Source organism: Toxorhynchites rutilus, chromosome 2 (assembly GCF_029784135.1).
Source record: "Toxorhynchites rutilus septentrionalis strain SRP chromosome 2, ASM2978413v1, whole genome shotgun sequence".
NCBI lineage: Eukaryota > Metazoa > Arthropoda > Insecta > Diptera > Culicidae > Toxorhynchites > Toxorhynchites rutilus.
In genome coordinates, this window is record NC_073745.1 from 198,062,492 (window position 1) to 198,085,369 (window position 22,878).

Below are 22,878 nucleotides of genomic sequence, written 5' to 3' on the forward strand. Positions count from 1 at the left end.
CCTAATCATCTAACGGTATGCGAAGAAGTTCAGTGAGCTGGCGACATGAAGAGGCATGCAGTCCTGAATAACCGAGCCAAAGCGTTGTATTTCTACCCGATTTTGTAGGCCGTGTTTGCTAAACGCATTCCGGAGTGTAAAAATGCATGGGGTTATAAAACATGTTTTGCTGCTTGAATTTGTTTTGAAACGCCGATTTTCCTTGGCTCCATGGTTTTGAAGTCTGTGTTAGGGAAACATTCCGACTTGCAAAAACGAAAACGAGTATAAAAGTACCCACTGCTTGTATCTTATTCTGAAATGCCGATTTCCCTTGACTCCATGGTTTAGAAGTCTGTGTTAGGGAAACATCCATTAATTCCTGCGATGGTACCTCAATCGCTGTTCAATTATAACTGAGTGGATTTCCGAGCGGCGCTCGCTTATATACCGATTGGTGATTTCAATAGCCTGTTTTGAAAGCAATTTTAAGGCTATTGAAACAAGTTTTTTGATCAAAAAGTAACAAGTATTTAACGCGTAGACATTTTATCTTTCGAATGAAGTGCTTATCATACCATTTCGTTCAGTTGTTTAGGAGGTATTAACGCTCAAAATCTCGGTCTCCAGCGTAACGCTTTCGTTTTCGAAACTTTGATTTTACACCCCGGTATAGAAATGAAAGACGTAGTCCTACGTCAATAAATATTTTAGGAAAAAAGCAATAGATGTCAAGAACAATTCCAATAGCGTCATCTGAGAAGTCACTACACCGAATGAAGATTCTCGACTACCAATGTGAAATTTAGAGAAGTTTCGTCAGAACCGGTTTCTGTTCTACGAGATATCCATGAGCAGATCACGTTCTGCAACATAATGTAAGACGGTGTGGTTCACGCTGGAGCTGCCCAGGGGTGTTGAGAACGTCGATTTCGCGAATGACATTGTATTGACAGCAAAAGACGGATGTACTCGAAGCCGAAGATGTGGAGATGCTAGCGACTGAGGCGATCGATAGACGTCGTTGAAAATCAAAAGCAGCGAGCGAGACTACTAACAGTACATAACCAAACGGAAGTACTGGTGGTGAGTATCTGCAAAGCGGTGTAGTGGACAGAAATCACTGTCGAAAGACACGTTTTAATCTCTGAGTGCATGGTGAAGAACCTGGTCCTGAAAGTTGAAGAATGGCTAACCTTTAATAGCCACGTTGATTCCGCATACGTAAGGGCGACGAAGAACATCAAGACAGCCGCATAATACGGATGCCATGCGACAGGGTCATCATTAATTTCATAACCAACGTAACGAGGAGGCTGTACTTATGAATTCCTGGCTAGAATCGAGTCGAGCAACACTGGTTTTAGTGGTCGGAAAATATTGTCGATAATAAGGAATCTGGGTCTAGCTTGCGTTTGAGGCCGTAATTACGGCGTATGGAAGCTAAATCGATAAATATTCACAGTTTTAGTACCTCCTTTTATATAGAGAAACAAATCATGGAAACAATATCACGCATATGGTGTATAGTGTTTTAATGGTGGATCATGAAATAAACACTTATTTCTACCACTTTATCTATATGAGGGAAAGCTATTAAAAATGATACTAGAAATATACAACGGATTAATCTATTTGTTAACCCAACAATGATTTAGAAATGTTTCGTTATTATTGTTAATAAATCAACACAATTGTACACTGTTGTAAGTACCTGATAGCATCCATCTGTTGTTACATGTAGTTTGGGGGAATGGTAGTAAATTGCGATAGCAGTTGTAGTAGCAGTAGTAGTAGTAGTAGGAAAACTAGTTAGGATGAAAACACCTATTGTAAGTACCTTCAATAGTTACCACTATGGAGTGGTCGAGAGGTGCAAACTAACCATCGAGATATACAACTTTCTATACCGTATTACTCGTGCCTTGTTTGGAAGCACCACAATGATATTAAGCCATGCGGTTATTATCTCCAGAACACTCAACATACATCGAACACAATCACTTGCGTGAAACCGTCTTCATCGAAATGGAATGAAACAAGTGTGTATCAGGTAAAAAAGTGAAAATGAACGTTTCCTTTATTTGTTCAAAAAAAATGCATTGATTATACGTTCATTTATTGTTTTGTTCCGCTTTTGATTTCTCGTTGTTAAGCACAAACCGAACGAATTGTTAAGTGAAATGATGCTAATATATTAGCCATTCGTTTTCATTGCTATCATTGCGTATGGGGGGAGCGGTGTCATTCGTTCGGTTTCTCGTACACCAAATTGTGTTTGTAGAAAAGAAAAAATGATCTAAACATTACAATGCTATTCTCGTAAGGTTTTTTTCGCGTACACTTTGGCTTGAAATCTACACCACCTTCTTGCTATCAAAAATAATCGTCACCAATTGTTGAAAAATTAACACTACTATAGTCATCAACCAGTATTACAACTACAAGAACGTTTCTAACTGTTTCAACAGTAACTACAACGCGATATAAAGTATCAAATCAAACTTCTCTACTGGGTGTTAGTTCACTACTGTTATTATCTAATATATTTCGTCTTTTCAGTAAATAATGTTCAACACTTTGTTTTTTTTTTTGCAAAAATCGTCGAGACAGAATAACAACTGCAGAATAAGGAACATCGTTAGAAAATTAAAGTTAGCTTCATCTATATGTATGTCTAGAGATCTAATGGCAAAGTCTTATCTTTCTCTACGCTTTGAATTGTCAGAATAGAATAGAGCAATTCCCAATGAAATCGACAAATGACGAAACATGTGTATTTTTAATTCGAATGAAAGTTTGTATTCCGTTTGGGTTGGAGGAAATATGAGTTTTCCACAGCATTTGGGAATTTTTTGACTCAAGTTTAAGTTTTTAGAAAGGCGTATCGATTTTAGTAAGAGAAATCTTTGATAGTTTATATCTCCAAAACTATGAGTCTTACCGGAATAGTTTCTAAGAAAGAGTTATAGAGTATTGATGCCCAAACGTGAAAAAATATACACTGAGAAAAAAAATACAAGAAAGACTTTAATTTGCAATATCTAAAACACATAGTTTTTAATTTTTTTTTATTTTTTTCATATAACTCCTATTGTTATGTAGAAAATTTGAAAAATTAGCTCATGATGGTAAAACTATTTTTGACGAACTTTGGGGAATTTCGAATTTTTATGAATTTTCGAAACATTTTTGTATGTTAACAATCATTTTCAGGCACAACTCCCTGCTGCCTGTAACTTTTGAAAAAGGCGTATCGATTTTAGTAAGAGAAATCTTTTATATCTTACTAGCTAACCCGGCAAACTTCGTCCCGCCCATTTACTTGATTAATTCTCGAGTAATGCAGAAATTTGTGTTTTATTTGTATGGCAGCCACCCCTAAGAGAGGGGGAGGGGTATCTAACCACCATAGAAACATTCATTGCACCCTAAAGTTTCCATATGCCCAATTTGGTTTAATTTGCTTGATTAATTCTCGGGTAATGCAAAAATTTGTGTTTCATTTGTACGGCAGCCCCCTCTAAGAGAGGGGGAAGGAGCATCTTAACACCATAGAAACATTTATTGCATCCTAAAACCTCCACATGCCAAATTTGGTTTCATTTGCTTGATTAATTCTCGAGTAATGCAGAAATTTGTGTTTCATTTGTGTGGCAGCCCCCCCTTTGAGTGGGGGAAGGACTGTCTAACCATCATAGAAACTTTTATTGCACCCTAAAACTTTCACATGCCAACTTTGGTTTCGTTTGATTGATTAATTTCCGAGTAATGCAAAAAATTGTGTTTCATTTGTATGGCAGCCCCCTCTAAGAGAGGGGGAAGGAGTATCTTATCACCATAGAAACATTTATTGCATCCTAAAACCTCCACATGCCAAATTTTGTTTCATTTGCTTGATTAATTCTCGAGTAATGCAGAAATTTGTGTTTCATTTGTATGGCAGCCCCCCCTTAGAGAGGGGGGAGGGGTCTCAAAATATCACGAAAACCTTCCCCGGCCCCAAAAACCCCTACATACCAATTTTCATGTCGATCGGTTCAGTAGTTTCCGAGTCTATAAGAATCAGACAGACAGACAGACATCACTTCATTTTTATATATATAGATATCTCCAAAACTATGAGTCCAACCGGAATAGTTTCTTAGAAAGAATTATAGAGTATTGATGTCCAAACGTAAAAAAAATAAATAATTTTTTTAAATTTTTTTCATATAACTCCTATTGTCATGTAGAAAATTTGAAAAATTAGCTCATAATGGTAAAACTATTTTTGACGAACTTTGTGGAATTTCGAATTTTCATGAATTTTCGAAACATTTTTGTATGTTAACAATCATTTCAGGCACAACTCCCTGCTGCCTGTAACTTTTGAAAAAGGCGTATCGATTTTAGTAAGAGAAATCTTTGATATATCTCCAAAACTATGAGTCCAACCGGAATAGCTTCTTAGAAAGAATTATAAGGGTTTGAACTGATCGAGAACTAATCAAACAAATGGAATTAAAATTAGCATATAGAGGTTTTAGGGATCGATAAACGTTTATATGGTAGTTCGACACTACTCCCCCTCTCTAAAGGGGGGCTCCCATACAAATGAAACACAAATTTCTGCATAATTCGAGAATGAATCCAGCAAATCGAGCTATATTTGGTATGTGGAGGTTTTAGGTGGCACGAAATCTTTCTGTGGTCAATAGACACTCGTCCCCCTTACTAAGAGAGGGGCCGCCATACAGATGAAGCATAAATCTCTGCATAACTCAAGAACTATTCAAGCAAATAGAGCCAAATTTGGCACGTGGAGGGGACGTGGAGGGAGGGGACTAAATAACTCCAGAACTTATCAAGCAAATGGAATCAAACTTGGCATATAGAGGTTTTAGGGAGCGATAAACGTCTCCATGGTGGCTCGACACTCCTCCCCCCTCTCTAAGGGGAGGCTACCATACAAATGAAACACAAATATCTGCACAACTCGAGAACTTATCAAGCAAACGGAAACAAATTCGGCATATGGAGAATTTAGGGGGCAATAATTGTTTATATGATGGTTTAACAATCTTTTTTGATTTTTGATTTTCCTGATTGATTTTTGTTCGAAAGTGGAAATGGATTTTGATGTGATAAAAAGTACTCCTATATCTGCTTCTAAATATATAAAAAAATGGATCACCGAATGTGTTGAAAAGAGCAAAACTCGATAAAGTAACGGAGAAACATGTTATTTGCAAGTGGTTGAAAAATCTTCGAGAATTGTGTCTGAAAATAATTTGATATTATAATGATGAGTTTTGGTAGAAGTACTAGGAAATTTATAGTGAAAGGTAATTTTAAAGGGTAGGTTAGGAGAGAATTCAATGAACAGTTCTGCGATTGGACCCATGAACGTGCGCTTAGTGAAAAAACGTGAATGTGATAACGAAAAATAAATTTTGGGCGGTACGAAGTTTGCCGAGTCAGATAGTTTTCTAGAAAAAAGACAATACATTAGAAATATTTAATCTCGAAAATGGCTGCATTTAGAAGGAGATTGATAAAGAGCTTTTTTCTTTTAAATCACATCAGGATTCATAATGGCATGTGGCTAAAAATGATTGTTAACATACAAAAAGTCGAAGTTTCAAAAATTCATAAAAATTCGATGTTCCACAAAATTTGTCAAAAATAGTTTTACCATCTACCCATTTTTTAAATTTTCTACAGCTTCTATTTTATATGAAAAAATAAAATATATATATATATATATATATATATATATATATATATATATATATATATATATATATATATATATATATATATATATATATATATATATATATATATATATATATATATATATAATTCATATATTGCAAATTTACAGTTTTTTTTTGTAAATAAAATAAAAGAATACAGAATAAAGAATAAAGAATTTTTTTCTCAGTGTATATTTTTTTCAAGTTTGAACATCGATACTCTATAACTCTTGAGTCAAAAAATTCTAAATGCTGTGTAAAACTCATATTTCCTTCAACTCAAACGGAACATAAACTTTCGTTCGAATCAAAAATACGGCATTTTTAGTTCGATTTCATTTGGAATTGCACAACATAGTTCGGGATGTAATACTAACAATGGGAAAACCAAAAATCATTTGCGTATTCATTGACAATTCTGAACTGAAGGATTAAATAATTCCCTATCGACTGGATTAATTTAATGTTTTCACATTCACATCGGCCCCAATCGGAAGCACTCAACGAAATGTGTTGCGTCTTGTATAAGTCGATGGCAAATGTTCTGCCAGTAATCAAAGTATTATAACCAACTGGGTGTATTGGCCCATGCTAGACAAACAGGCGCCCTCGTCACTGCTTCGCATCTAACATCGAGTTGTGCAAAACAGACGCAAAAAAAACAACAAATCATAAAAAAAATCCAACTAGCTTAAATCGTTGCTGCTGCTGCCGCCGCTTTCTAGTTGTCGGGATGTTCCACAATCACATAGTCCGGATAGGCTCCGTTATTGCTGCAGAAGGAGCGAGGTCGCTGCTGCTGCTGGGCACCGTAAGGGCCACGCCCCCCTCCTCCACTGTGGTGGTGGTGATGTCGTCGGCTTCGATGCGTTAATCGGTCCTGCGATTTTGCTCGATGCATTACCATCACCGGGTAAACTCCACCAGTGGAGGAGGGGGCGGCGGCCGTCGATGATGCCGTCGTCGTCGTTGTCGTCATCGGTGGGGGTGGGGAAGTGCAGTTATTGTTTTCATGTCCAGGGTAACCTGGCGGTCCTCCCCAATCGCGTATTTGATCACAGTACTTGGGGCTCATCACTCGATGATTGTTGTTGTTGTTGTTGACGTTGTTATTATTAATTAGATTCGCGTTGTTTCTTCTGGCGATGCGATTCAAATTGGGAGACCGCGTTATGTACTGGTATGGCATTCGATAGTTTTCGGTGCTGTTGAAATGCTGCTGCTGCTGCTGTTGATGGATGTGTTGTAATTGGGGTAATGGTGGCACTGGTGGTGGTATAGGTTGTACTTTCTGCTGTGGCCTAATAGCTATCCTGTGCTGGTGTGAGCCCAAATCAGGCCGCGTCCCGTGGGGGAAATTTGGTTCGTAAGCTATCATATTTGCTTCATTCATTGGGGTTGTGGTAGTGCTGCTGTAGTTGCCCCCCTCAATACTGGTGCTGGTCGATGTGACCGAGGGATTTCGCTTGAGTGGTGTCGATTGGGAAAGCTGCTGTGTGGAACCGGTAATTAGACATCTCCCGATATCGTCATCATTTTCAGTTCGTATACTACCATCGCCATCGCGATAGTATCGACTGGAAACGTTGTTGAATGGGTTGCTTATACCAAAGTTATTACGGCAGGAGGTGCTCTTCGGAATGAAAAATGTATCGTCCTCGTTGCGAATTATCTCATCATCTTGCTGCTGATGCTGTTGAATCACGTCTGTGTATCGCACACTAATACTGCTGCTGTTCTTACGTAGCTGTCCACCGCGAATTTTACTAAAGCTAGAATTTCGACTGAGTGGATGTGGAAGTGGCTGTTGATGGAGTGGCACGTGTACTTCATGTGTTTGCCCACCAAGTGCGGATGAGGGTCTACCGTTGCCGATGCTACCGCTGCCGTTGCAGTTCGTAAAGGTGGATGATGGCGATGAAGATGACGACAGTAATGTGTTAGTGTTTGAGGATGGAGTTGGATTCTTGCTACCGTTAATCGACTTGAGCACAACACCGATCTTAGCGCTTGTGTTACTGAGACAATGAGTGCTATTACTGTTATGATTGTTGGCTGTGATAACGGTTGCTGCTGATGGAGCTAATTTTGCAGCGTTCGATTGCTTGAGATGCGTCGAGGTGGCGCTATTGGTGGTTGGTAAACTTGTATAGCTCACGTACATTGGATGCACGGCCGTGTGCTGTGGACTTTTCGCATCGCCACCCATAAAGTCGACTGCGGGAAAAGAGAGAAATTATTCCACACATCAGTCCCACTTGCCTTTGGAAATCAATCATTGATGGATAGGGAAGGGGCTTTTTATATTTATTTATTATATGTTTCTGCAGGAATACACACAAACACGGTTCAACTTAAACACGGGGAAAAGTGCGAGCGATAGTGATTGAAAAAAAACATAACATGATGCAGTCTCGGGCACGATTTCCGGTGGATTTTGTTGTTGTTTTAAAATGCGATAAAAATAATGGTTAAACGGTGGTTATATGTAGCAGAATAAACGAATGAGGTGTTGAGGTGGGTGTTATGGTGATCCGAAAATATGATTTAGCAAGTAACAAGAACGTGATTTTTTTTCTGTACAAAATAATAAATTGAGAAGAATGGAGTTCATTTTACAATTGGTATGAGCTTTTTCCATCTCGTTTCATAAATGGTGGAAGTAACAGCAAAGATGTATCATGGATTTCTCTAGACCAGGGTTTTTCAAAGTGGTCGATATCGACAAAAACGAAAATTGATTTTGGGGGTCTACGGTGTCTGAATATCGACCCCTATAAAATAACACAAATTCTTATTTGAAATATTTAAGAATAAACTATAAAAATATAGCAGAATAAACGAATGAGGTGTTGAGGTGGGTGTTATGGTGATCCGAAAATATGATTTAGCAAGTAACAAGAACGTGATTTTTTTTCTGTACAAAATAATAAATTGAGAAGAATGGAGTTCATTTTACAATTGGTATGAGCTTTTTCCATCTCGTTTCATAAATGGTGGAAGTAACAGCAAAGATGTATCATGGATTTCTCTAGACCAGGGTTTTTCAAAGTGGTCGATATCGACAAAAACGAAAATTGATTTTGGGGGTCTACGGTGTCTGAATATCGACCCCTATAAAATAACACAAATTCTTATTTGAAATATTTAAGATGTTCCATAAATTGTGTTACGTTAACCACTCTGTTATAAAAATGACCAGAGTTGCCACGTTTAATCCTGTAAAATTTTCTGAAAAAAATCTGTATACCTGTATGTTTAGCAAAAAAATCTGTATACCTGTATGTTTAGCAAAAAAATCTGTATAAAAACACTAACGGAAAAAATGGAAAGAAGATTTATTTTCATTTTGAATATATTTCTCTTATTTATGGTTTGCTTGAGTCGTATCAATACAACAAATTAAATCATAAAAAAGTTTTCTTATAATAAATTGTATGATGTTTATACATGGTTTTGAGGAATTTTGCTTTTCTTAAATTTTCCGTCAATTTCATCCTTTACGCTCCTCCTTGAGCCGATACATAGTTTTTTGCTTTCAAAATAGAGTCAATCATTGTGGAAGCCAACCGATTTCAGAACTTTGTTTTGTTGGAAGGAAGACAAAGAAAATGAACTGTAATTAATTTAACATTTAAATTTGAATTTGAAAAAATATCTTTAAATTCTGTATCTTTGCAGAAAACCTGTAATTCTGTATATACAGATTCTCTATTTGAAATTTGGCGAAAAATCTGTAAAATACAGAATATTTTGTATATGTGGCAACACTGAGAATGACTGATACCTTAGATGAAAATTAAAAAAAAAACAAATATTACAAGATGAAAAAATCGGCAAGTAAAAAACACGTGAACAGGTTCGTGCAAGATAATGTGTTTGAGCGTATGAGTCCTTCAGGCATGTTTAACATTTCTCTGTATTTTAAACCTATACGCGATTTAACACGAAGGAAGTCATCATCAAATTCATGTCCAAACATGCTCCTGACATTTTACTGTATAACAAGCTTGCCCTTAGGTTGCAATTTCATATGCGTTCTGAAATACGCTGGAGCTTGAATGCTAATGTACTCAACTTCTAATTTAATTCAAGAGATTACAAGGTATACATAACTAAATGAAGTGAATTAGAATAAAGTGATTGAAAAAGAATTGACAAAATGCTTGGTCATCTCACATAGATGGCGCAACAAATATTTTTTTAAAATTATTTCAGGAAACTTGGGATGGGTCGTGAAGAGGGAAAAAAGTTATTCAATTTATTATAGACCAACAGATTTTCTCTCCAGCTTGAGGGGTCTATCTTTACTAGGTTACTTCTACACGCTGGAGTTCGCTGACCACCAAGAAACTCTTGCCTAGCAAGATCTTCAGCTTTTTTGAATTTGTGCTTCAGCTGCAGGGTGACGATTTCAACTTGATAATATTCTGACCTTCTGACAAAACTTTCAGAACAAAATTTAAGCAGAAGAGAATATTCACAGTTTACGCATTTGTCAAAATTATCACAAAAGCTTCAAGACCATGTTATATTTTTCATATGTCACTCACTTGTGAGCATTACACACGGATTTTACGAAAATGTTTTTAGATCTTCAAAATTTTCAAATTCCTCAATGCATAATAAATCAGTACTATATCACATTCATGGAATGAGCCAAGGTGATAATGCAAGAATCAGTACTCCCGTGGCCGAGTAGTTAGCGTCACACCTAACATGCCGGGAGTTTGGGTTCGATTCCCGTTCTGGTCAGGGGAAGTTTTCATCGAAGAAATTTCCTCCGACTTGCACTGTGGTCACGCGTATTCTAGAGCTTGTCACTCAGAATGCATTCAAGGCGTGTTATTTGGCATAGAAATTTCAACTTAGTACTAAAGATTGGACTCGGAAAAAATGCGACATTTTGTTTTGGGTGTAACTTCTTATCGCGTGGGTAAAAATAAATGAAATTTTGGGTAATACTAGTTTAGAGTGTTAAACGGACAAATTCGCGAAAAAGTACTTGTTGTGGCAGGCGATCTGTGGGTGCGGACTAGGATTGGGCGATCTCGAAGCGATTTTCAGAAGATCGATCTTTTTCATATCGATTTCCGATTTTTTGGATCGATCATTTGTCATTGAAAAAATTGAGAAAATCGATTATTTTTGCTTTCGATTTTTTCGATCTTAGAAAAACTTTGATGGTTTTTTTAAGTATACATCGATTTTATTCTCACCAAATACCACCTAAAATTTTTGTTTTTGTTGAGACGGCAAAGTTCCTCTAGGAACGTTAGTGCCATTTAAGAAGAAGAAGAAGATAATTCAAGAAAAGTTGACTATCATCAGCTCAGATGAAGCAGGAGAACCAAGGTTTTCATATGTTCTAGTTCTAACGAAACATTGAAAAACAGTATCCTGCGATGTGAGACATTGCTGAAAAATATCTTTTCGTTTGATTTGCTGAAATTTGGAACCTTTTCTTAACTGCTGAGCCGCAACACTAAATTTGAACCAAATCCCTCTGTCTTTTTCTTTTTGTGCTTGACATCATATTTCATTATGTTCACGATGATAGAATCAGTTGAAACACAACTGGGTGGATGCAAATTCAGTAGATGTTGTTAAAGTGAGATGGCATGCAATAATCAAAATTCATTCCAAGAAATTGACCAATTCGGTCAACAATTATTCCCGATATTTTCATATAATGCGCTCTAGAAATGGTTTCTGTGTGTGAATACCATAAATATAAAAAAAATTCAAACGGTATTCTCAATAGAAATGATTATTTTGACAATATTTATGTTACTATTATGATAGTGCAAGAAGAATTCAAACATAATAACATTCGACGAAATTATAGCATATGGAAATATGACTAAATTTTTCTTACTTTGAGTACACTTTTTATGTGGGAACCTATCGTCTAGAGCACGGGTTCTCAAACTGTTTTGGGCCCCTTTTCTAGAATTAAGTCATACCTTAGACCCCCATAGCCGAATTTCTTTGAAAATTCTATCTTTAGTTTTTTTCACAGAACAATTATCAATTTGAAAACATTGCAGTTGGTTAAATGAATAAACTTGATATCATTTTTTCACGGAGGTGATCTGACGTAGTGGTAGCATCCGTACATTCCACGCAAAAAGTCACGAGTTCAATTCACATTCCGGACATTCTTCCAAAAAATGGAAGTAATGTGACAAACCAGCCAAAAGTGTTGAAAGTCACTATAATATAGAAATAAAATATTATCTCATCATATTCAACAAAATAAATAAAGATAGAATTTAGTAAATATCAAGTGTAAGTAATAATTATACAAATTACTCACAAACTATAAAAACATTCAAATCGCAAACCAATCTATCCACAACTACCAAAATATCAAAATACGGTTCAATATTGGTTAGTTAAAGCCTTAATTCTCCGCGTTCGTTGATTTTCAAATGGTTCCTTCGGTTTCGCGTTGTTTGCACCTATAATGAAGCCTTATTCAACAAAGTATGATCCAGAAGGTTATGGCATGGTTTAATGTATAGGTTGCTTCAGATTCTGGACTGGTCAGCTTGTTTACCAAATCAAACCCCTGTCAGGAACTTATGAGGAGTGATCGAACGAATAGTAGATACAGCTTACAAGCAGTATGAGTGATTTGAAGGGCTTAAACCAGCAATATCCTCTGCGTAGAACGATATACACAATACAACATGGCGCAGCTTGGTCGTAACCACCCCGAATGAGTTATTTGAACTGATTGAGAACTAAGGATGACCTGCGAATTAGAAACTCATCGTAATTCATGTTCAACTTGCGATAATTTTGTAAAGGAGTGAGAGTTTTTCCATCTGGTTCTATAGTTATGACACACTGGAATTCTAGTTTTTTGAATATTTCTCGCCTGAACACAACAATAAAGTTCAAATGACCAGTCTTATAAGTGAAGATAGTTATTGTATTATACACTATATGCATCAATTCAACCGAATTCTTATATATATATCTGGAAACTCAGAATAAATGAGTGGTTCTATAGTTGTGAAACGCAGTGTATCACCTTCTGAAATAATTAGGATTTTTTTATATGAGAAAGGTATTTTACTGTATACACACTGTCCAACTTCTATAAGACCAGGTGATAATCTTGCTGCTTTGTGCCATTATAAATAAACAATGCTTCAACTTATATTTTAATTTGTTGGTATTGGTGACTACCATACACTGCATAATTTTCATATGTGTGTGTGAAAGCGCTAAGCGTAAACCAAAGGTTTTGTATTTCCCAATTGTCAAGTTTCTTTGAGACCAGTTACATTTTTCCGTTGTTTTAGTTGTTTGGATCAATAAATCTGGAAAATGCCGAAGGGAAAAGTGCTCACGGAGAGAGAAGAAAGACAAATCGATGCATTTCACCAAGAAAAAGATGGAATCAGAGAAATTGCTCGTTGGATTGGACGATCCCATCAAGTAGTGCTCAGTTATTTGACGAATCCTCAAGGATACGGTAAGAAGGAGAGAGCTCCACGTAAATCGGAGCTCTCTGGTCGGGATAAGCGGGAAATAGCTAAAACAGATTCGAATACCTCAAAATCGTTTATGCAAATAAAGTAATATTTCAATTTAAATGTTACTCGGGTGACATTTCGTCAAGTTTTGGTAAAAAATCCTCACATAAAGAGAATTTAAAAGGTTAAAGTTTCTCATCTTACACCATCTCACTTCGAAAGACGTCTGAGTTTTGCCAAAGCTCACATAAACCCACAGTGGGACATGGTATGTTGTGACAAAAAATCTTTCCAAAAGAATACATTTTACTATATACCATAACGAAAAGTTCTTCAATGTATAGGTTATCTTCACTGACGAAAAAAAGTTCAATTTGGATGGTACTTGTGGTTTCAATGGGTACTGGGGTGAACCCGAGAAGGAACAATATTTTTCAACCAGGAATTTTGATGGAGGCTCGTGCATGGTTTGGGCGGGATTCTGTGCAACCGGAAAGCTCAAGACAGCTTTCACATCATTCAAGGATTAAATACATGTTCTGGAATCCTATCTCCTACCGTTTTTGCGTGGATATCGTCACAAAAAAATCACATTTCAACAAAACAATGCTACTATTCATATCAGCAAGGAAACTAAGCAATGGAATAAGACCCAAAGCTTATTCTTTTGGACTGGCCGGCACGCTCTTCAGACTTGAATCCTGTTGAAAACCTTGAGGGCTCCTTGTACGCAGAATCTTTCCCTCAAAACGGTACACCACAATTGAAGAGCTCAAGATCGCAATTTCGGAAATATGGAAAAATATTCAGAAATTCGTTCACCAGTATTCGAACACGAATTTTCCAGGTTATTGGCCGAAGTGACAAGGTTGCCAATTATTGACATGTAAATCAGCCGATCGTTTTGATTTTTTCGTTGATAAAACTTATGAATTTTGAAATGGACTTATACAAACTAGGTAGCTGAAATTATTATATTTAAGCACAAACAACTCTTTTGAACGAAGCTGACGTTAAATATACTTTATCCTAAGCTTTCAACAATGTATGAATGTATCTTTTTGAAATTCTAACTGTTAGTGTTGCAACTAAATAGAATCAGGGTAGTCTTATAGAAGTTGGACAGTCCGTCAAAACAGAATTATCGAATTTTTTGGTTTGTGAGACCATATGTGCGAGTATAGAAGGGTTACAATGGGAAACAAGATAACCAAAATAAAATCAGCCAGCGTCAAAAGTCCAGAATTAGCTAACAATCTGATTAAATTTCGATGAAGTTCTGATAAATTAAATTTAATTAGAATCAAACTTCAAGAAAATTTCAATGAAACTTCAAACACATTCGTATTCATATAAAACATGGGTGAATGTGTTACAGTTCAACGTTTTTATTGTCAACTACTCTTCGCCACAAAAGGTATGGCTAACCCAAGGTTCACTTCAGTCACTTCAAAATGCAATAAGGACAATTTGACTGGGAAGAATGAAATGATATAGTCGAGTCGGTGGAGGGAGATAGCGACTAAACGCCCGACTGACTGTTCAGTCGTTTTGGCGGAGAAACTGCGTGAAGAAGATAAAAACCATTACTAACCGACTACGGATATAGTCAGCCGACTATCCTCAGTTGATCATGACTATGCCGAGCTCTGCTCACGAGTTCAATAAAGAAGTCACGACAAATCGATTTGAATGTCAGCTCCCTAGCTGCATCCAATCTTTTTTCAGCTTCTTCTGCATCGATACCAATGTAAACATCCTCAGGCTTCTTCAGAAAGACTTCAAAATCTTTCACATCAAGGTCAGAGCATCAGCAAATCGTTGCACGTGGCTCTCTAAACATAAGATACCCAAGTTATATTTATATTCTGATTGAAAGGTGCAATTGACCTTATTGATAAGCAGTAGGACATAGCTTAGGAACAACATCATCGGTTTGGTCATAGGATCGTTCAAATGAGCCAATATACGATTGGTGGATTGGTTATGATCATACTTAACTCAGAACGAAAAGAATGGTCAAAGTTTCGTTTAACAACTGCCTCCAACGAAAGCCATCTCGTTGCGTTGCGTTCAACATATTTATAAATAAGGTATCTATTAATGCACTGTAATGAATTCAATATTTATAATTGAGTTTCAAAAACAAATCTGTAAATTCTATATCTTTGCTGTAAATCTGTAATTCTGTATATACAGGTTCTGTATTCGAAATTTGGCGAAAAATCTGTAAAATACAGAATATCCTGTATGTGTGGCAACCCTGCCCGGGGGATAAGTACCTCATAAAAACCACGTAATTCGAAAATTCCGCGCAAAAAATCACGTTAATTCGAAATTTTGCGCAAAACAATCACGTTAATCGGAAAGTATGCGTAGAAATACAGGTCAGGATTTCCGTCATAAGCACTATGTTTTGTAATAAAACTAATTACCGTCATATGTTGTGAGAAAGCATGAGCGAGAGATATGAGTTAAGGGAGAGACGTGATATTGCTCAGGTTGCGCTCCTCCGGATTCAAGCGATTAAAAAAGGTATGACTTAACACATTAAGGACCGGTCTCAGTGTTTGTGCGTCCAGTAACTTAAATAGAACAAAAAAAGAAAGCAATTTAAAAAAGAGTTATAATATTCTTCCCTTCTTTTTCCATCATGCATTGGATGTGATTATGGATGTGACTGTCCATTTCAAACTTCTGTTTCAACTCACAAACCGAAATAAACAATCAGCGAATTCAATTTTGCAATTAAACCACTCGAAATGCTTAATATCGAAGCCGCAAAAGTTACATCCACACGCGGAATCATGTTTGATTTTCGGTTTTTGCATCCGTATTTCACTTTTGATCAGTATTCATTGTCATAGGATGGTTTAAATATTCTAGAATAGCATGTTAAAGGGTTTCCCATCAACAGAAATTTTAAATTCATTATGCAACTATACCAATCAATCACCTGTCCATTATACCCCCACAGTCCGTCTTACCCGCGGCTCCCCTACTCATTCGATATAGAATACTTTTATCTATCTTTAGCAAAATTTTCATTGGTCAGAGAAGGGGTCTAAGAAAAGTTATTGGCCAAAACCTATACAACTTGTATGGAAGAAATTAATAAATTCAAAGAAAATTGGCAAAAGTTGGCATTTTCGAGATAGTGCTTATTCGATAAAGAATATTTTTATTCATCTTTAGCCAAATTTTCATTGGTCCGAATAGGGTTTGAGAAATATTATTGGCCAAAACGTTCACGAGTTGTACGGGGGAAAGAGTCTGGCAAGAAAGTAAAAAGTAAAAAGGAAGTAAAATTTTCTATTGTATATTGTTTTGACTATTTTTCGAATCCCTATGTCCCTATCACCATAGAATCTATGGTGAAAAGCGTACCTTTCAATTTTTAGCACGCCATTATCAATAGCTTCGAGATAAAAAATTGATAAAAATACTGAAAGTGACGAATTACATGCCAACTCGTCTTAGGAATTGGCAGCACCATCTCACATAGCAGCGAAACGTTGTGGGTGTAAAGACATGGGTCTTTTAAGCAACTTTGCCCTATATTCCAGAAACTATAAAAGATAGAAAGTTGACGTCTTCGACGAAAGTTCATATTTTAATAAGATCTAAAACTTTGACGAATACACTTTATCGCTATTATGACTTTAAACAAAATTAGGATTGATTGTATTTTTTTCAATGAAAACATGAAAAAGTTGTTGTTCGAAAGACTTCTTCCCTGTAAAAGTGCCCATTTTCCGATGTATGGACGACTTGTTGGAAATTTCAAGGGCTATTCATATATATTTTTGGGAATTTAAAAAAATACGTTTTTGGGAAAAATGAATTTTAATTTTTTAAATAACTTTTTTGTCAGCGAAATTTTTTTCCAAATTTTTTTTTGTGAAAATTTAAACAATTTCCTACATTTTATCCTTTGACATGAATTTTGTAGATGTCATAGTTTTTATGTTATAAATTTTTGTAAAAAATTAAGAAAAATTTAGCTTTTTCCAAAAAGTATTCTAATTATTTTTCGAATATTTCAAGTATGCAAAGTTACTTAAATAACCCATGTCTTTACACCCACAACGTTTCACTGCTATCTGAAATGGTACTGCCAACGGCCAGTCGAGTTGACATGAAATTCTTCTATTTTTTGTATTACTGGAGCAATCGAAACCTTAATGAAACTTTGTCCTCTTATGGTAAGTATTTCAACATTTCTCGTCGTCAATTACTTCGTCTGGGGGTACATGAAGGACCGTTGCTATGTTAATAAGCAACGAAATTTGGAGGAACTTAAAAAAGAAAAAACTCGGATTTTCAACAGCATCGAAGTGGTTTTTGTTCACCGTTTAAAACGCGTTATCGAAAAAAGGCGTGGTCACATCGAAAATGTCCTCAAATAAGCTTTATTTACGTTTTTTTAAAATAAAAATCGGTTCACTTTTGTAGAAGTTATCAAAATTTGTTGCGTTAGTGTTTAATCTAAAAGACCCTATATCTCGAAAGAGATTACATTGTAATAAATGGCGGCTACAACATGGAAGCGATCTCGTGGCAGCATAATTCGAATGGTTCCTTTTTCCCGGTCAGCTCGAGAACTGTTTTATGCATACTGCATTGCCGGACTTTACGGACTAGGGTATCGTAATTTTTAGCAAGTCAAACAAATTTTAGAAAATTCCCGATTCGATTGGTATAAAAATCATCAATATCTGCTCGTAGCGAAAATAGTTATCGACGTTAAATTATTTCTTAATAGCGTGATATGTTTTCTGATTTGACAACCTTATTGAAAGACGTAATCCTACGTAAAACAATCAGAGCGAGTCAGGGCAGCGATCACAATTTGTCATCATTTCTTATTCACTTGGTGAAACTCACAAGTCACTCATGAGCAATTCATTCCCAATTATTTTCAGATAATGATTCAGTATTTTACTCTGTTTCCAAGTGATTCTTTTACTCACACAACCAGAGACAAGACATAAACGTTCATTACGAATGAAAGCCTAAAAGAGAGTGAATTCACATCGAGTAAATGGTTTACCGCAGACCGGGGGATAGGTTCCCACTCCCGGTCGGCAGTTTACAGCTGTAGGAAGTCATAAATCTCACCTTTATGACCGTGGAATTATAACGCAGCGAGACGCTTTTTCGTTGAGTGGAGCGCAGCACATTCTCATACACTGCAAGCACACGAGTATTCGGCGGGAATTGATCGTCCCGTTTTGTCTATTAGGCCGATCGGCCATAAATGTTCTCATTTATCGATGAGTTTGAGAATTGACCGCTGGGGTTGTGCATAGCATAGCTCGGATACTTCAGAAGATCGAAATGCATGAAAGGTTGTTGAAGAAATTTAACTAAACTTCATTCAACAGCAAGATCCATTAAAATAAAATTTATTCATGATATGCAGTTCCAGTCGATTCATGATTATAAACATTTTCGAAAACAAGAGCTTCCGGAATATTTAGTTATAAACTTCTCAACGAAGGCTCTTTAATCGAGCAACCGATTGGATTATCATGAAACTGTGTGACCGTGATTGGAATTATGTCCCTAGAAATCGTTCTTTCAAAACCCCTCCTCTCGTACGCGAGATAAGGTAAATATGTGTAGTTGTTGCCATAATACAGGAAAGATTATTGTGCATTTCGCCAAGGAAATCTCTGCCTTGGGGATAATTTCCTGCATGAATGACTGCCGTCATTTTATCGAAAACACGGAATCGGAATCGATCCGACTAGGCCGTGTTCTCTAGCAGCTGACTCATATGTGTGGCTTCACCATGTCTTTACCTGACCACTATTAAAGGCATGCAATAATTCTACTGGGAGTCATAAAAAATATAATGATAGTACACACATAAGGCACCACAACGTCTTCCATTCAGCTCTCCCGTGCTCAACAACAACGACCAGAGCTATCAACCCCTAAAACGAGTGATTCAAATTGTGTCTCTTGTTTCATACCAACTCGGTAAGTGGTTCTGTAAGAGACGTACTTCTTGTTCCAAGAGTGCGAAAAATGATCTCATACATCGGATGTCAATGTTAATCTCAGGGCTTATTCGCTGTGAGAAGACAGCTTTGACTCAAGTCGAGATGACTGCATACAGATGCTCTTATAAGTATTCGAGTGAATCATTTATATGCATGTACAGTTAATATCGCCTTATCATCATATATGATGATATTCATTTCTATGATAAAGGTAAAATAAATATTCTAATCCATTTAATTCCAGCGAATCCCCAAACTGTGATAGACAAAAAAAAGTTAATGTCAGCACGATGTATACTCCTCAGTATGACACCGGAAGGCTCAGTATCAAACCCCTTTCAAATTGTGTCCCCATCCAGAGTATCAAAGATGAAACGACCTTCCGACCGATGTGTCGGGAGGAGGGTCGTTGTCTGGTAACAACTATTAAGTGGCAAAACAGGGCCACGTTCGGATAGTCAATGGGTTAATTGAACGTGATACGAAGACGAAGCCGAGAAAACTTGTTCTGCGCTCATCCGAGATACGACAAAATGAGGTGATTATATGTGCATCATACGCGTACGTGTAGGGTTCATGCAATTGCCCTGGAATGAATGACTCAGTTTTCACTGTGAAACGTGGGATTTTGTCTAAAGTCAGTCCAGCAAATAAATCCGCCTAGGGACTAATCAGTCAATTATTATTTCTTTTTTGCATCGCTCGTGTAACGAGTTTGCATTTAGAAAAAGGACTTCTCATTATTTAAATAACGGAAGTATCATCAAGTCACGAAGTAAAAATGTACCTATTTAGGACGAATCGTATCAGAGAAATTAAAGCTAAACCAAAAACGCCATGAACGAATTAAAGATTTTCTGTTTTCATTACTTCAGAAAAGAAAAGATAATTAGAAGGGCGATTTCCAAGACACAGCCGCATGGATGGCCGACGATGGACTACGGAAAATAATTTCGGCGAGAACAAGCATTATGAAAACTTCAAAACAAACTCTTTAGTAGAAATAAATTTTACCTCCAGTTTTCCACCGAAGAACACAGCTCTTACCGCTGGAAAATACCTTCATCAAATCCGGCTTGAAATGCACTGCACTTTGACGCCACTTTTGGAATATAGTCGGAAACAATGCTCGTTTTCACGGATATTGATCCATCGATTATTCCTCTAAATTCACTCAATTTACTTCGGATATTATTGGGTTGCCCGAAAGATAATTGCCAATTTTTTCATAGCAAATAAAATACAATAGAATGGACGCATAAAGATGGGATGTCCATCATTATAAAGCTTAAACTCTCCAGTTTTGGAATATTATACGAACAAATTTTTATCTTGGTGTGTGTAGTGGACAAAAATATCGAGAAGAAATAAAAATCGATTTGTTTCTGTTTTTTCAATGATTTTGTGGACTAACACAATTTTTTGCCATCTAATTCAATTTGATTCCTGTAACTATGAAATTTCATACGAACCAGCTTCAATTTGATTCCTGTAACTATAAAAAAAGCAGGTTTTCGGCACTTCTTTGAAATCGATGCAAAAAATTTAAATATTAAATCTAAATAATAAGATGTAAGACATAATGAAAGATTTCAAACGATATAATAATATTTTTTTTCTTTATTTATTTAATAAGGCTCAAGTAGATAAACAGCAGTACTTTTTTAAACTTAAGTATAAATATATTATAACTACATAATTATCAACAATGATGCTAAATTTAGCATTTTCAAAAAAACATCGTTATTTGTACTGCTTTGAACCCATCTGGATTTTGAACAGTTCAGGATTTGTCTTTGAGATAGTTCATCTCAATATCCTTCATTTGCTGGTGAAAGATCGGACACCCATTTGACTATTTAAAGATAAAAAATTACTATGTCTGGGAGAATGATTAAAAAAACATAATTTTCAAATTACCCAAGAATATTTCTCTATTTTTTTCGAAAAGAATAAAAATATACGAGATTTGAGCAAAACCAGAGCATTTTTCGGTAGTTTCTTTTTTCATGAGATTACTTAATTGTTTACTAATAATGTTTTTAGGAACAGCACTGCACAATGGTTTTTAAGTTATTTAAGTGGAAATTAGCATTTAGAGCACGACAGTTATTCTCTAGATACAAACTGTCTTCGACAAATTTGTTGCATATTATGGAGGGCTAATTTTCATGTTGCAAAAAATAGGGTGACCAAAATTTTCGATGAAATAAAAAATCTAACTTTCTTATCTTCACAGATAGAGATAAACATTGTTCGATAATATTGTAGCCTCAATTATTTTTATCAACTCTGTAGAACAAAGCTTTTTTCTATCTTTTAATATAATCGATTTAAAGCAGAGATCGAAATTCTCGCTCGGTTGCGCGATAAATATTCATTCAATCAATCTAGTTTTCGATGAACTGTGTAGAGATGTGCCATCCGCTCATGAGCTGTTCATTCGAATCGCTTCATCATAGTGAGCGGATTCGGATCGGCTCGCAATCAAAAAAACGCAGCTCATCAGCTCATTACGGAGCTGGAGCTGATGAGCTGTTGAGCTGTTGAGCTGATGAGCTGATGAGCTGTTGAGCTGATGAGCTATTGAGCTGTTGAGCTGATGAGCTGCTGAGCTGATGAGCTGTTGAGCTGTTGAGCTGATGAGCTATTGAGCTGTTGAGCTGAAGAGCTGTTGAGCTGTTGAGCTGTTGAGCTGTTGAGCTGTTGAGCTGTTGAGCTGCTGAGCTGTTGAGCTGTTGAGCTGCATAGCTGTGGAGCGCAAAAGCTGCAGAGAGTGTGAATTGCGAGCCGCGAAAGGATTTTTCGTCTCCCGCGCTTCATGGCATGACGTCAGTTTGTTTTCGTGTATCCCTCTTCGTACTTTAGCTTTAGCAGAGATGCCAGATAGGAAAAAAGGTTTTTGTTTTGAAGATATTCAATCGTTCGTTACTTCATTGAATTTTTCTTATATGGCCAAACAAAATAATACACATTATTATATGCTTGTAAATAAATTTAATATATTACATTGTTATTTAAATATTACTGTGGAAACACATACATTTATTTCCGCATGCTGAATCAAAACAATTCAGAAAACCACCCGGCATAAATGTTGATGATTGATACTGGTCCTTTTGTTACCTTTGTGATCGCGAATAATTATTTCTCGTTGCACCTATTAGTGGATTTATTTTTATATCCTCGGATGCAAAAAAAAACTCGATGGTTTTTTTTTCAAAAAACGTTGTCTTCGCCAATATTCCTGGAGGCATTCTATTTGGCTATTGCTGGTTTTTCTGTTGTTTAAGTTCAGCGTATCCTAAGCATCTTCTATGTTGAATTTCAGCATTCAGTATTTGTTGTATATTATATTATTAGAATTCATATCAGTTTTAGTTTTTGTACAATTACGAATTAAATTCGTTTATTTTTTGCTTTCCGTCTATTAAAAAAATGCACACTATGCAATGTCCCATGGTGATTACGTTTCATATGCAATTGTGTGGACAACTGCAAAATTCAACTGAGCTGAAGAGCTGTGCTCCCTTGGCCGAGTGGTTAGCGTCATAACTAACATGCCAGGTGTTCGGGTTCGATTCCCGTTCTGGTCGGGGGAATTTTTCGTCAAAGAAATTTCCTCCGACTTGCACTGTGATCACGCGTATTCTAGAG

At 36.3% G+C, this 22,878-nt stretch overlaps 1 protein-coding gene across 7 annotated transcripts in view; it reads right to left on the minus strand.

Annotated features, from left to right (window-relative positions):
• Positions 1–22,878, minus strand: part of LOC129771088 (sodium/potassium-transporting ATPase subunit beta-1-interacting protein) — a 130,917-nt gene that overhangs the window by 5,659 nt on the left and 102,380 nt on the right. For 4 of the 7 annotated variants that reach the window (XM_055774409.1, XM_055774408.1, XM_055774406.1 and 1 more), the window contains exon 7: positions 5,896–7,937. The exons of 1 other annotated variant lie outside the window; for it this stretch is intronic. In XM_055774409.1, coding sequence (XP_055630384.1) covers positions 6,442–7,937 — 1,496 coding nt within the window. In that variant the 3' untranslated portion in view covers positions 5,896–6,441. Of the gene's footprint in view, positions 1–1,604; positions 2,601–5,895; positions 7,938–22,878 lie in introns of those variants that run through there. 2 more of the 7 variants (XR_008742278.1, XM_055774412.1) reach the window with 2 other exon arrangements.